At 38.4% G+C, this 15,757-nt stretch overlaps 1 protein-coding gene across 15 annotated transcripts in view; it reads left to right on the forward strand.

Moving 5' to 3' along the window:
* Positions 1 to 15,757, forward strand: part of MEMO1 (mediator of cell motility 1) — a 652,780-nt gene that overhangs the window by 634,224 nt on the left and 2,799 nt on the right. For 8 of the 15 annotated variants that reach the window (XR_016229495.1, XR_016229502.1, XR_016229494.1 and 5 more), the window contains one exon: positions 476 to 552. The exons of 5 other annotated variants lie outside the window; for them this stretch is intronic. Coding sequence is in view for 4 of the 10 variants with exons in the window: in XM_089326580.1 (XP_089182706.1) it covers positions 476 to 552 (77 nt within the window). In the remaining 6 variants the exon portion in view is untranslated. Of the gene's footprint in view, positions 1 to 475; positions 553 to 4,238; positions 4,328 to 15,757 lie in introns of all 15 variants that reach the window. 2 more of the 15 variants (XR_016229491.1, XR_016229501.1) reach the window with 1 other exon arrangement.

The following is a 15,757-nucleotide window of genomic DNA, read 5'->3' on the forward strand; positions in this document are numbered from 1 at the left end:
CACAAGTATGTCTGACCTACACATGTTTTTTTTCTGTAATGAAGATCAGATCTTTGCATTTGTACAGCTAAAACTAGGCTTTTGTTGATTTGTTACACTGAAGTAGTTTTCTCATACCAAGTTTTCTTGAATCATTCTTTGGGTTTACTTTACATTATAGACTGATAAAATGTTTTATAGTGCTTTTAACTTTTAAGCTGTTTTGTTTCCTTAATCTTGTATTGCTGATTACTTTAAGGTTCCTTCAGTTTGAAATAGTTTTTAATATCATTAAACCTGGTGATATATCATTTCCTTATTACCTTCCCAAATATGCCTTTGATTTTTACGTCTGAGGGCTCTTGGGAATGACTCTCTCGGAGGCTTAAGCTGTGCTTTGCCTTTCATGAGAACTGAAATGATTTGGTAAGCGCTTGCTTTCTTTTTAGCTTCTAATTTTTCCCTATTTTATTTTGTACATGATATTTGTTTCAAGGTCAGAGGTTCCGTTACAGTTACTATGATGAATCCCAGGGGGAGATTTATAGATCCATTGAACATCTAGATAAAATGGTAAGTCTTTCAGGTGTGGGGTTTTAATGCTCTGAGGCTTTTTTTTTTTTTTAAATTTCAGATTAGTGATTCAAGACATAAGATGTTAAAATATACAATAGACTAATAATTCCTTCCCTATCCTTAATTAAATGTTACAATATGCAGTTTGTCATCATTTGCATACTGACTATAAGAATAACCCCTGTTTTACTAGCAGAAATTTACTTCCATAATTTTATTTGATGAATAAGAATATTTAAGAATAACCATAAATGGTTTTAAGCTACTTTTTAGAGAAGTCTATTAGCTCTAGGGGCAAATGGATCCCAATGCTGTTACTTATTGGTAAGCAGTAGTAAGCACGGTAGTGCTGGAATACCTTGTCTCTAATCCTGTCTGTTTATAGCTATCTAAAATATTTGTTTTGACCCTATCTGAATTGAATTGCTTCTTACAACTTAGTAAGTAACAGTTTATTTTTAGGTTTGGTAACAGGCCATAATATTGTTCTTGATTGATGCTGAAGGTTTTACCAGTTAGCTAATAAAAAGCTGTATTCTATGGGAGAAAATATAGGTAGACTTAAAGTGTTAAATAACCTAAACTTTTAAAATATATGGTTGAAAAGTCTTTACTTTTTTAAATTATCACCTTTTTCCTTATGGAAATAATGATGACAGAATCTAGGATTCCAGGATATACCATAAGATGTGGCTAACTTAAATCTTTCTGCTACCATAAGGGATTTATATAAGTAAATAGCAGGCATGTTTACTTTTGGATTGTGTTGACTTTTAACTTCACATTTGCTGGAATCTTTTAAAATGAACTTAAATTTAATGAGATTAATACTTTTGAACAGAATTTGAACTTTTTTCTTTAAAAATCTCTTTAGTATGATTGTTACAAAAGAGTATTTTAAAAAGTTCATGGAAAAATGGAATTAGAAGATAAGTTTGTCTTGGTGAAATCCATGCAGTTTTTCATAATGACATGTTTTCAGTGAGTTTTTTGAAGATGCCCTTATATATCTAATTATGTTTTTGTTTTGATTTTCATTTATTATTGTTCTTAAGCATATTAAGATAGTAGAACTCTCACTAATTTACTCTGACTTTTGACCAATGGTTTCAATTTTATAATATTCATTTCCGCATCTGTAAGAAAGGAGACTTGGGCTAGATGTTTTCTAAATTGTGTTTAAATTTATTAGCTTTTCATTCAGATTTACCAGTATGTGAATCCTTATGTATATAGTTAGTACAAGATTATGTAGACTAAGGTATATAAAGGTATATTTTTCAAAAGATTTATTTATTTGAAAGGCAGAGTAGGAGAGAGGAAACTTCCATCCATTGGTTCACTCCTCAGTTTGCAGTAGTTATCACTGGACCAGGCCAAATCCAGGAATCTAGAACTCCATCTGGTTCTCTCACTTGGGTTTCAGGGACCCAAATACTTGGGCCATTTTCCACTGCCTCCCCAGGCATATCAGCAGGAAGCTGGATCAGAAGTGGAATAGCCAGGACTTGAACCAGCACTTTGATATGGGATGCACATGTCCCAAGTAGTGACTTGTTGCACCACAATATTTGCCTCCCCCCCCAATATTTTAGCAAGGAATTTGGATCTGAACCTCTTAGAATTTTATTAAAGTTAAATATAAGGAATATAGATTTTTGTAGAATATTTTGTCAAATTTAAATTATATATTGTTACATCAAGTCCAGTTTTTATTTTATTTTATTTTATTTTATTTTATTTTATTTTATTTATTGTCTTGGCTTTGATGTTTTCATTTCATTTGATTAACTCCTTTTTGGCTATCATCTAGTTTTTTTTTTTTTTTCCTAAAGATTTATTTATTTATTTGAAAAGCGGAGTTACAGAGGTAGAGGTTTGCTGATTCACTCTCCAAATGGCTGCAATGGCCAGAGCTGGGTGGGTCTGAAGCCAGGTGCCTGGAGCTTCTCCTGGGTTGCCCACACAGGTGCTGGGGCCCAAAGACTTGGGCCATCTTCTACTGCTTTTCAGGCCATAGCAGAGAGTTGGATTAGAAGAAGAGCACCTGGAACTCGAACTGGCATCCGTATGGGATGCTGGCACTGCAGGCGGCAATTTTACCTGCTGTGCCACTGCACTTGCCCTATCGTCTAGTCTTTTTTTTTTTTTTTTAATTATTTGAGCAACAGAGAGAGAGAGGGAGATGGGGGGAGGGAGAGTGAGAGAGAGCATGAGAACAAGTACAAGTGAGTGAGCTAATGAGGAATCTTCATCCGCTGATTTACTCTGCAAATGCCCACAACAGCCAGGTCTATTCCTGCCAGGAACTCCATCCTGGTCTCCCACATGGGTGGTAGGGACTCAAGTACCTGGACTATCCTCCATTGTTCTCCCAGGTGCATTAGCAGGAAGCTGGGTCAGAAGTGGAGTACTGGGACTCAAATTAGCACTTCCATATGGAATGCCGACATCACAAGTAGCAGCCCCAAAGGTCTGGTCTTGTTATTCTGAGGTTTCATTCCCTGTTGCCTCAGTTTACTTGGTCATCATTTATTTTCTTGATACAGTAAGTGGTTAATGGTTGTCATAGCAACTGGTTAATGGCTATCTACAATGTACTGGTGGTAACTAAAGTATTGAAATTGCTGTTGAAAGAAAGCATCGTCCCTGACTAAATGGAATTTACAGTCCTGTGGTCTAATAAATTTGTAATGAAGCCATTACAGTATAGAGAAATATAAGAAATCTAGGTTCCATGGTTACATAGATGCTATTATTCACTAATATACGGAATGTTAAAGGAATTTTTTTTTTAGATTTATTTATTTATATGCAAGTCAGAGTTACACAGAGAGAGGAAGAGACAGAGAAATCTTCCATCTGCTGGTTCGCTCTCCAGATGGCTGCAATGGCCAGGGCTGTGCCAGGCCAAAGCCAGGAGTCAGGAATCAGGAGCCTCCTCTGGGTCTCCCACATGGGTGCTGGGGCCCAAGCACTTGAGCCATCTTCTGCTGCTTTCCCAAGCACATTAGCAGGGAGATAGATCGAAAGTGCAGCAGCCAGATCTTGAACTGGTGCTCATATAGGATGCTAGCACCACAGGAGGTAGCTTTACCCACTATACATAGTGCCAGCCTCTCTCCTCTCATTAAAACTATCTTTACTTTCATTAGTTAACCATACAAAAAATAGCTTAAAAAGATTTATTTATTTATTTGAAAGGCAGAGTTACAGAGAGGGAGGGAGAGAGACAAAGATCTTCCATTTGCTGGTTCACTCTCCAGTGGCTTAGGTGTGGTCAGGGCTGGGCCAGGCTGAAGCCCAGAGCCTGGTACTCCATCCAGGTCTCCCACATAAGTGGCAGGGTCCCACATACTTAGGCCATCTTCTGCTGCTTTCCTAGGCTCATTAGCAGGTAGCTTGATCAAGAGTGGAACAGCAAGTGAAGCCCATATGGGATGCTGGCATCACAGGCTGTGGCTTAACCCATGTGTCACAATCCCAGCCTCCAAAAAATAATTTAAAAAATCATCTCATTAATAAAGTTTTCCCAAGTAAATAAAATCTTCTTGGAAGTGGTTTTTAGTAAGTTTCCACTTAATTTAGGGGGAAAAAATGTCATTTGCACCAAAAGCAGTGGAAGAATTCTTGCCAGTGTCAGGACTTTTTTTTTTTTAATTAATGTTTTATTTATTTGAAAGGCAGAGTTCACTCCCAAGATGGCTGTAACGGCCAGCAATGGGCTCGGCTGAAGCCAGAAACCAGAAGCTTTATTCAAGTCTCCTACGTGGTTAGTAGAGATCCAAGTACTTGGGCTGCCTTCTACTGCTTTTCCAGGTGCATTAGCAGGGAGCTGGATTGGAAGTGGAGCAGCCAGGACTGGAAACTGTGCCTATGTGGGATGACAGCATTGCAGGCACTGTCTTCACCTGCTACACTGCGGTCCTTTTAAAATCTAATTCAGATCATGTCACTTTATTGCTCCAGACCTCCTATAATATTATGCCATTTCAGTCAGTGAAAGCTGGTGTGTTTAGAGAGGATGAGCTACACTGACTGGTGTCTGTAGTATTACTTTCTCTCCCACCTCAGATCTGCCGTGTATAAACCCAGCTTGACTGTCGCCTTGTTTGCACTTGACTGTCTCACTCATCCCGAGCCTTTCTCAGCTTCCCCCTTCCCAGTAGGATCTCCTGACCACTCTCTGTGTTTTGCATGATATACCCTGTCCTTGCAGCGTTCTCAGTCCACCTTATCCTGCTCTGCTTGTTCTTCTAAAGAGTTAAATGTCCTTAGTACATTTGTGCCAGTCAGGATATCTGTTTTGTTCAGTCATGTATTTAAAATTCCTAGAACAGTGATTAGAACATAAGTAGTACTCTATAAATATTTTTCAAGTGAGTGAATTCATGAATATAATCTTTCTATATTCATGCATACAATGTAGAGACATGAATACCCAACTGTAATATAAAAGTGAAATAAAAGTAATTTATAATAAACCAGCATAATAATGTAAATGCCCAAGCATAGCTGTATTAGAAGACACAATGAAGTAGTTAGATGATTATGCATTGTATCGTTAATGTTACAGCTATAAGTACAAACTTCTGTTATTTTTACTCAACTTACTAAGTGACATTGCTGAGTGACTTGACTTGATTTTTCTAAATGATAACCTTTCTTTTTAAAGTTATAAATCATGTACTGTTTCCCCTCATTTTACATGATAATAGTTCCATTTCTGAGAAACCCACTATATATTAAAATCATACAAAGATTATTTGTTGTGTATATGAACAGAATTAAGATGGAAGTTATTAGAAGCAGTGATTTTGTGGATCTTTTAGTCAGAGTTACACAGAGAAGAGGAGAGGCAGAGAGGGAAGTCTTCATCCGATGGTTCACTCCCCAATTGGCCGCAACAACCGGAGCTGCGCCGATCCGAAGCCAGGAGCCAGGAGCTTCCTCTGGGTCTTCCCATGCGGGTGCAAGGGCCCAAGGACTGGGACTATCTTCTACTGCTTTCCCAGGCCATAGCAGAGAGCTGGATTGGAAGTGGAGCAGCCAGGACTTGAACCTGCGTCCATGTGGGATGCCAGTGCTTCAGGCGGCAGCTTTACCCACTGTACCACAGTGCCGACTCAGTGTGTGTGTGTGTGTGTGTGTGTGTGTGTTTTCCCCCTTAAGTGGGCATGTGAAAATTCTGTGCATGGAAAGCAGTTATTTGTGTATGGAACTACCCCATATCAGCCTCCTTGGAATCCTCCTTCGAATCTTAGTAGTGTCTCCTAATTGTTGGACACCCACAAAATGTACATGATTCCGTTACACTTCTCCAACGAGCAGGTGTTCCATGACCTTACACTGCTTTCTTTTTTTCTCCCTGAGTATTCATTACATTTACAGTCTGAGAGGACTGGTGCAAATATGGGAGTAAATAAACAAACTTGGTCTGTGTTGTCACAGAACTTTTATTTTAGTGGGAGGAAGATACATACTTTTTTCAGAGGCATGGAAATATATTCTGTAGCCCCTCTTAGCCATGCAGCTCACATTCCAACATCCCCAGATGCCTAAAACCATGGATAGTACTGAACTATAGGTACATGTCTTTTTCTATGCATATCCATCTGTAATAAAGTTTAATTTATAAACTAAGAAGAATAAGAGAGTAGCAATAATAACTAAAATAATAAGTAGAACAATGACAGCAATATACTGCAACAAAAGTTTTTAAAAACTTTTAAGGGGCTGGCGCTATGGCACAGTGGGTTAACGCCCTGGCCCAAAGCCGTGGCATCCCATATTGGTGCCAGTTTGAGACCTGGCTGCTCCACTTTCTATCCAGCTCTCTACTGTGGTCTGGGAAAGCAGTGGAAGATGGCCCAAGTCCTTGGGCCCCTGAACCCACGAGGGAGACCTGGAAGAAGCTCCTGGCTCTTGGCTTTGGATTGGCACAGTTCCAGCCATTGCGGCCAATTAGGGAGTGAACCAGTAGACGGAAGGCCTTTCTCTCTCTCTCTCTCTCTCTCTCTCTACCTCTCCTCTGTGTAACTTTGACTTTCTTTCTTTCTTTCTTTCTTTCTTTCTTTCTTTCTTTCTTTCTTTCTTTCTTTCTTTCTTTCTTTCTTTTTTTTTTTTTTTTTGACAGGCAGAGTGGATAGTGAGAGAGAGACAGAGAGAAAGGTCTTCCTTTTGCCGTTGGTTCACCCTCCAGTGGCTGCCACGGCTGGCGTGCTGTGACCAGCATACCGCGCTGATCCAAAGGCAGGAGCCACGTGCTTCTCCTGGTCTCCCATGGGGTGCAGGGCCCAAGCACTTGGGCCCTGTCCTCCACTGCCTTCCCGGGCCACAGCAGAGAGCTGGCCTGGAAGAGGGGCAACCGGGAAAGAATCCGGCGCCCCGACTGGGACTAGAACCCGGTGTGCCGGCGCCACTAGGTGGAGGATTAACCTATTGAGCCGCGGCGCCGGCCGTAACTTTGACTTTCAAATAAATAAATCTTAAAGCAAAACTTTTGAAAACTTATGTTTGTTTCTGGAAATTTCCATGTAATAGTTTCAGACTTGGTTGACTATGAGTGTCTAAAGTCATGGAAAATGAAACTACATAAGAGAGACTGTTATAAATTAGTTTCTAGTAGTCATGTATGCTATACAGAAAATAATTAAATGATTTTGAGATAGTAAATGATTCAGAGATGCTTCAGATTGTGTAGAAGGAGCATTATAATAAGATTTGACTGATAAGAAGCAAACCAGATGAAGATAAGAGGAAAGAACATTCTAGATAGAAGAAACTGCCAGGGTGAAGATCTTTTTTTTTTTTTTTTAAAGTTTTATTTTTTTTATTTGAAAGAGTCACAGAGAGAGGTAGAGACAGAGAGAGAGGTCTTCCATCCACTGGTTCATTCCCCAGATGGCCTCAACGGCTGGAACTGAGCCGATCCAAAGTCAGGAGCCAGGAGCTTCCCCTGGGTCTCCCACGTGGGTGTGCAGGGGCCCAGGGACTTGGGCCATCTTCCACTGCTTTCCCAATCCATAACAGAGAGCTGGATCGGAAGAGGAGCAGGCGCAACCAGAACTGGCACTTCAGGCCAGGGCTTTAATCCACTGTGCCACAGCACTGGCTCCCAGGGTAAAGATCTTAAGATGCGAAAGAGACTGGTGTGTTAGAAGGAAGGAAAAATGGCTAGTGTTGCAGGAGTGCAGTGGGTAAGTATAAGAGCATTGCAAATTGTGGTAAATAGGCAGAGATCAGGTGACATAGGGCTTTGTAATGGGTGAGAACTGTATGTCAGTACAGCTGGAAGTGAAATGATGTCAGTTACAGTGTTTTAAAGGTGGTTGTGTGGAGAATTGACTCTTCAGAAGGTTCAGGAGAAGGCAAAATGGGCCATTGCCATAGGTAGGGGATGATGATAATTTGAACTAGGGTAGTGTTGATGGAAATAGAAGAAACTGGAGTTGAGATCTTTGAAAATCCATCAATGTCTTGCCAGTGGTTAATTGCATTAGTCTGGAGCTCAGAGAAGAGGTTAGGATTATAGGTGGAAGTTTGGAAATTTTCATCTGCCATGTTGATCGTAATTAAAATCAAAGTAGAAATGAGATTTTGTACTGTAGTAATCTTCAGCCCTGTCATTAAACTGGAATTACCTTTTTGAAATAGAGCTGTCCTTACATATCTCTGGAAATCCTCTTTCAGGAATGTGTGGAAAGAGTCCCAGTGTATTTATTCTTACTTTAGCTTTGTAGGTGAATTTGAGCTGCCCTACTATGGCCCTTGATATGTTGATGTAGAACACAATTTCCTATTTGCCATCTTTCCCTTTGTTTTTCATCCAGCCCTTTAAATCATTTATGTGCTTTCATCAAGTAAGCCAGACAACATTTACTTTTGCAAATGTGTGAATGTGTACATTAAAAAAATTGATGCTTTTAGCCCAAAGAAGGTACTTTGCTCCAATTTTACCTGGTGTTCTGAAGTTGCTGAATATATCACCTTTTGAAATTGTAGTCACATTTAATTATTTTAGTCTTGTTAGTCTGTTGAATGAGTGTTCATATTTAACAGTTCTTTTGGCTTTTCTTTTATCCCTGTTGATTGTTGACATTAGGAGAACTAACTGTCTTTGTTCAGGTATGCAGATACTCCAAATGTTCATGGAAAACTGGAATTAAAGGTTTATTTTGATCTAAAAACATCTGAAATCTGTACATAGATTTTTCCTAATAGGTATTTTCCATGAACTTACTTATTTGAGAGATGAACAGAGAAAGCCCCCATCTGCCAGTTTACTCCCCATATGCCCTCATGTTGCACTGTGCTGGGCTGTGGCGGAAGCCTGGAGCCAAGAATGTAGTTCAGGTCTTCCATTTGTGTGGCAGGGACGCATTTACTTGATTCAACTAGTAGCTGCTTTCTCCTGGGGCCTGTGTTGTTGGGGAGCTGGATGCAGGGGCTAGACTTGGAAATTGTGAAGCCACTCCAGTGTGGGAGTGCTACACTAAATCCTGCTCCTCCATGAACTTTTTGGAGGTTTTTGATCAACAAGATGAATGGACCTTGGTTTGGTTCCTTGTGACAGAGCAAAAGGAATAACATGTATCCATTGTCATGATTCTTTCAACTTCTGAAACAGGTGCCTTTTCTGCTTAGTTAGAAATCTATTAATTAGAAAAATAAGTTGTATACAGTATAACAAGTAATCTTAGGTTGACTTCTGTTTTTTAAAATATAGTCTTAGATGTGTTTATTTGAAAAGGCAGAGAGACAGCGAGAAAAGGGTTGGGGGTGGAGGGTAGAGAAAAAGATAGAGGTCAACTTAGTGTCTTTCATACACTGGTTTACTTTCCAAATGCCAGGGCTGGATCAGGCCCAAGCCAGGAGCTGGAAACTCCATTCAAGCTTCTCATGAGGGCAGCAGAAACCCAGGTACTTGGGCCATTATCTGCTGTCTCCCAAGAGTATGAGAAAGTTGGGTCAGTAGTGTGGACACTCTGGTATAGGATATTGGCATCCAAACTGGATGCTTAAACTGCTACACCGTTAACACCTAGGTTGCCCTCTAATTCTGTATCTGGTTTTCTTTCCTTTAGATGTCCAAAATTATTACAACTTAATTTTTAAAATTTTATTTAAATATCCTGGAATACAATTGCTAAATAAATACTAGTATTTTTTTTCATATTAATGTGCTTGAATTTGATATTTGGTTTAACATATTTGATTTGGAATTTATTTTTGTTGTCCATTTATTGAAATAGTTTTAAACAGGTTTGTAAAAACTGTTTTATTTATTTGAAAGATATCTTCCATGTGCTGGTTTACTCCCCAAGTGGCTACAACTGCTGGGGTTGAGCCAGGCTGAAGCCAAGAACCTGGAACTCCTTTTGGGTTGCCCACATTCCATCTGATCTCCCACATGGGTTTCTGGGGCCCAGACACTCAGGCCATCTTCCACTGTTTTCCCAGATTTGTTACCAGGGAGCTGGATTGGCAGCAGAGCAGCCAGGACTTGAACCAGCACCCTGTGTGGAATGCTTGTGTGGCAGGCAGCAGCTTAACCTGCTGTGCTACACCAGCCCTGGTGTAGAATTTTTAAATGACTCATAATTTTTTTTTTGTTAGTATACTGCTCAGCTTATAAGTTAGTTCTGGGAGTTGGAATATGTGAGTCAAAGTAATAACAGTGGTTAGCTGTGGATGTACGCTTAGGTGTGGCTGTATACTGTCAGGCAGATTCCTATACAGTGTACTGCCTAAAGTGATTTATATAATCAGATGGTGAGGAGACCTTTCCTCATTTCTTTTCTAAAAAGTCATTTTATGTTACAAAACTTTTAGTTCATTTGAGAACCAATATCTTAGACACTATGCAATCTTGTCAGAGAAAGTATAATTGGATGGTTCTTTGTATATAGGTTAGTAAAATGGTAGCCATTTTGAATTTCAATAGTAAGTGTACATTTTAAAAGTTTGATAGAGTAAAAATTATTTTTATGTTGAATATTTTAGTTTGTATCATTCAAACAATATAAATTAATTTCAGTTCTTTTAAATCTGTAAAGTGTTACTAATACAGTTTTTAAAATGCTAGAAAATAAATAAAACCATTTCTGCATTCCAAAAGTAAAATAGCTGTTTTTGTTATTGCAAAATGCCTGATAGATTAATATCTTGAAATGTGATTTATGTAAGAAAACACATAAATAAAGAAAAATATATAGGAACACAAACTGTAGTTTGCAGATGTTGGAATTGGAAATAAGTAAGTACCTATAATGTAGAAAATGTGGAGTTTGAAAGTTGTCTTGTAGTTCTGTTGGCTATTGACCTTTTGTTTTTGGTAATTTGCACTTTGCAGTTTCAGTAGTTGCAGGGACTAAAGCAAAATATACTTTGTGAACTCTGGATTACTTACTTGAAATAATTAGCCACACTTAAACACACAATGATCATCTACTGTCATTTTTATTACACTGTTATTTAGCATTGACCATTTTCATTGTGAACATTGGCAAATTATTTTTAATTTTGCTGGGGATATCTGGAAATGTTAATGTAGTCATCCATTCATTATAACTCCTTTTGCTTCCCCACTTATTAGTCATTTCATAAAATTTGAATATCAACTTTTTTTTTTACTATTGTTTTGAATGAAAATTTTTCTTATTTGTCAACTTATGTATCTTTCTCTTCAATTTAGGTCAATAACTTCTTAACAGTTTTATAATGTTATCTGTAAGATAGCCATTTATTTTATTTTATTTTTTTTAAAAATTATTTATTTGAAAGAGTTACACAGAGAGGAGAGAGAGAGAGAGAGAGAGAGGTCTTCCATCTGCTAGTTCACCCCTTAATTGGCAGCAACAGCCAGAACTGCGCCAGTCTGAAGCCAGGAGCTTCTTCTGGGTCTCCCACGTGGGTGCAGGGGCCCAAGAACTTGGGCCATATTCTACTGCTTTCCCAGGCCATAGCAGAGAGCTGGATTGGAAAAGGAGCAGCCAGGACATGAACTGGCGCCCATATGGGATGCTGGCACTTCAGGCCAGGATGTTAACCCACTGCGCCACAGTGCCAGCCCAAGATAGCCATTTATTAAAACATTGCTTCTTAGCACGTCTATCTTTAACCTGAATTTTTTCTCATTAAATTGATTGCACTGTTAAGATTTTTTATTTTGTGCCTCCTAAAGAAACTAGAACATTTCCTCTTCCCATCTATCCTCCCTAAAATGTGTGCCCATCCTCCAGTACAAATGTATGCTTTTACTTTATGATATGAATGATTTCATAATATGGTGATTAGTTATGTACTCATAATTGAAATCATAGCTGTTTCTTAAATGCTTCTAGAAAGTTTTGCCACTACTTTGTTACTTTAGGAAGAGTTACTTCTGGTTGATAATTTTAGAATAACTTTTATTACATGTAGATTTTTTTTTTTAAAGATTTATTTATTTATTTGAAAGAGTTACACAGAGAGAGAAGGAGAGGCAGGGGTTGGGGGGAGAGACAGAGAGGGAGAGGGAGGTTCTCCATCTGCTGGTTTATTCCCCAATTGGCCGCAAGATCAGGTGTGTTGATCTGAAGCCAGGAGCCAGGAGCTTCTTCCAGGTCTCCCACATGGGTGCAGGGGCCCGAGGACTTGGGCCATCTTCTACTGCTTTCTCAGACCACAGCAGAGAGCTAGATCAGAAGAGGAGCAGCCGGGACTCAAACTGGCACCCATATGGGATGTCGCACTGCAGGCAGTGACTTCACCCATTAAGCCACAGTGCAGGCCCCAGATAAACTATTTTTTTAAAAAAGGGAGTATATTTGTTTCCTTATCAGAATCCTAAATTTGCACCTGCATCAGTTAGCACTGCCTGTTTCAGCTTACCATTTGGGATTTGGTGTCGCTCTCTCATCCATTACAGGGAGTGTCAATGCCGTGATGATTCCACCTCCCACTTCCACATTGCGGGTTAACCTTCATTCTGTGGATTTCTTGCTGAATTCCTCAGAAACCCATGTTCTTGATAGAAGTTGTTGATGTTTATGTCTGCTTTGTATCTCAGAGTGTAAGAAGATTGACCCATTTCACTGCTCCCTGTTAGGTTATGTTTATCTGAACAGATCGAATTGTCACCTGTAGTATGCCTTAGTAATTTTGCTATGCTAGGATGTTAGACTCACTGGTCTTATTTTCCAGTATTTTAAGTAATAGAAAAGTTAATTTGGAGAAGTACTTTCTTTTTCATCTTCCTGGGGTTTTGGTGAAAGCATTGAACTAGCGTTTCTATCTTCATGGAATGTTGGTAATGGTAATTTCAGGGTTGTTAGCACCAGCACATAAATATACACACACACAAATATATAAAGTATATTTGCTGGTGGTTATTCTGTGTTAGCTAATGAATGTCCCATTTTGCAATTTTGTCGTCATTGTTTATTTGCAGACTTCATGAATTTTCCATTTTGTGGAAGAGACTTATCCATGAGCAAAGCCTTAATTTCCCCTCCCATCCGCCATACCTCTTACACCATCACATTTGTAAGAGACTTGAGTGTAATGGAATTGATTCCTGCTTAGTAGCTACATGACACACTTCAAAGAATTAAAATTTTTAACCCATATAACCCATTATTTTTCATCATCTCAGTTTCTCATTTTCCCTAATATGATTTAACCAGCATATCTTCATTTGGAACTCTTTGTTTTGTTCTGTGTTCTGCATTTATAAATATATTTTTCTATAAAAGAGTGTCTTGGCCAGTTACTTGGAAATTTTTGTCTTTTATGAATGTGATAGTTTTCTTCTCTTTGAATTTCTACTAGTATATATACGTGATATGTTTTTTTCTGAATGTGTTTTGGGATCTTAGTAATAAATTGTACATCAGAACCTCAAAGTGATATAGTTTATTAACTGTTGGAATTCTGCATAAAGTAAGCTGCCCTAGACCTAATTCAGGAGCACTAAAGATTATCTTGCAATATATATGCCAATTGTAGCTACATGAGTGTATTGAAAGCGCTGCTAATGTGATTTTTGCTGTACTGTAATGAATCAGAATATGCAGTGAGAGCCTAAAATTGGAAATTTAGAGCCAAGAAATTTAACTTTTTTATGTCTTAGTTTCTTCATCTCTAGGGCAGTTAAGCTTGAATGCCCATGTTTATTGAAGAGATTGCTGATTCCATTTCTGTACTAGAAGATACACTGAGTGATTTTCTTTGCACTGGAATTATTATATGAGTTGTTCCTGAGTTTTAACTCTTAATTTTTGTTTCTTGAGTTTGGGTCAGCTTACAGTGTTTGCTTTGGATACCCCTTGGTTGTTGGGAAAACCAAGTTAGCAGTAAAAACTGGTAGTGGATAAATCCAAGTGGCTAAGTGTATACAATTTAGAGTTGATAATACATGCATTGTCTTTGTTTCAGATATATAAGTAAATTGATAATGTTTATGAGACCTTGAATAATCTGAAAAAGTATTTACAAATTTGTTTTGATGTTTTGATGCTGCCACTGAAAAATTTGCATGCTACCACTTTTCAGATGACTTTTTTTTTTTTTTTAAGATTTATTTATTTTGAAAGAGTTAACAGAGAGGGAGAGATCTCCTAACCTCTGGCTCACTCCCCAGAGAGCCACAACAGTCAGTGCTGGGCCAGGCTGAAGCCAGGAGCCAGGAGCTTCCTCTGGGTCTCCCCCATGACTGTATGGGCCCTGGCATGTTTACGCTCCTCTGCTGCTCTCCCAGGTGCATTAACGGGAAGCTGGATAAGAAGTGGAGCAGCTTGGACATGAATCACTGCCCCTTAAGGGCTGGCGTCACAGGCCGCGGCTTTACCTGCTGCACCACAGTGCCAGCCCAAGATGACTTTTATCTGATCACTCTTGGCACTTTTGCATTGCACCTGTTTTGTTAAAACATGTGAAATAAAATTTTAAAATCACAAAGACTATACCAGTTAAGTTCATGGTTAAACCACCATTTGCATTTCTCCCAGAGGATATTACTTTATTTATTGAATTGTAAATCGTTTTACTTGAATAGGAAAATATAAAGTTGGTGAACAGATGAGGTAGTAATTTATTTGTGTGACTCAGTAAGTTAAAGTTACTGTACATTAATGAACTATTTGAATGTTTTTGGAGAGTGAAAAATTTAGTGGAAACAAGTGCTCAAGTTGTAATGATTGTTTGAAAAGTAATTGGGAGGGGCTGACGCTGTGGCACACTAGGTTAATCCTCGCCTGCTGGCTGGCATCCCATATGGACACAGGGTTCTAGTCCCAGATGCTGCTCTTCCAGTCCAGCTCTCTGATGTGGCCTGGGAGGGCAGTGGAGGATGGCCCAAGTACTTGGGCCCCTGCACCCACATGGGAGACCAGAAGGAAGCACCTGGCTCCTGGCTTCGGATTGGTGCAGCACCGGCCGTGGCGGCCATTTAGGGAGTGAACCAATGGAAGGAAGGTCTTTCTCTTTCTCTCTCTCTCTCACTGTCTATAACTCTACCTGTCAAATTAAAAAAAAAAGTAATTTGGAAAATTGTATTCTGAATTAAAGTCTTTGACATAAGGTGTTCTATTATAAAGAGATGAAGAGTTTTCCTTTTAAAAATTTATTCATGAGAGACCTGTGTTGTATAAACCTTTATCAGTCTTTGAGGAACTTTAAATTATTAAAATATATTAGCTATTAGTTTCTGGTGTTTTCTTTTTTTTTATCATTTAGCTAGATAATTGCTGATAACTTAAGCACTATTGATATTTATGTTGTAGAAATAATTAAATTACAATTAACTCTTGATTTTTTTATGCCAATGGCAGGAAGAACATATGGATATAGGGTAATAGAGCCATAAATGAGATTTAATTTTGGATTTCATGTGAAAATTTTCACAGATTTACTTTTATGAATAATTTTTAAAGCAAATAGAAAACTGAAATGTTTGAAGTTTGTGAGATAAATGATAGCTGGTGAAGGTGATGTGGAAATATAAGAATAGGGAAATACACAGGGTTTAAAAGGTTTCTGCCAGTAGAGTTAACTATAATCAGATTATCTTTGATGAATGAGTTTGATGTTTCACAAGGATTATTTAATATATTTTCTTTTTGTCTCTTTAATTGAAACATTAGTTTAGCTCTAATTAACAATTTTAAGATTTAATTAATAAATTTTGTCCTTTTTATTCTTTCTTTCTTTCTTTTCTTTT

The sequence above is a fragment of the Oryctolagus cuniculus genome, chromosome 2 (genome assembly GCF_051225735.1).
Source record: "Oryctolagus cuniculus isolate XC-2025 breed Fujian yellow rabbit chromosome 2, ASM5122573v1, whole genome shotgun sequence".
Lineage (NCBI taxonomy): Eukaryota > Metazoa > Chordata > Mammalia > Lagomorpha > Leporidae > Oryctolagus > Oryctolagus cuniculus.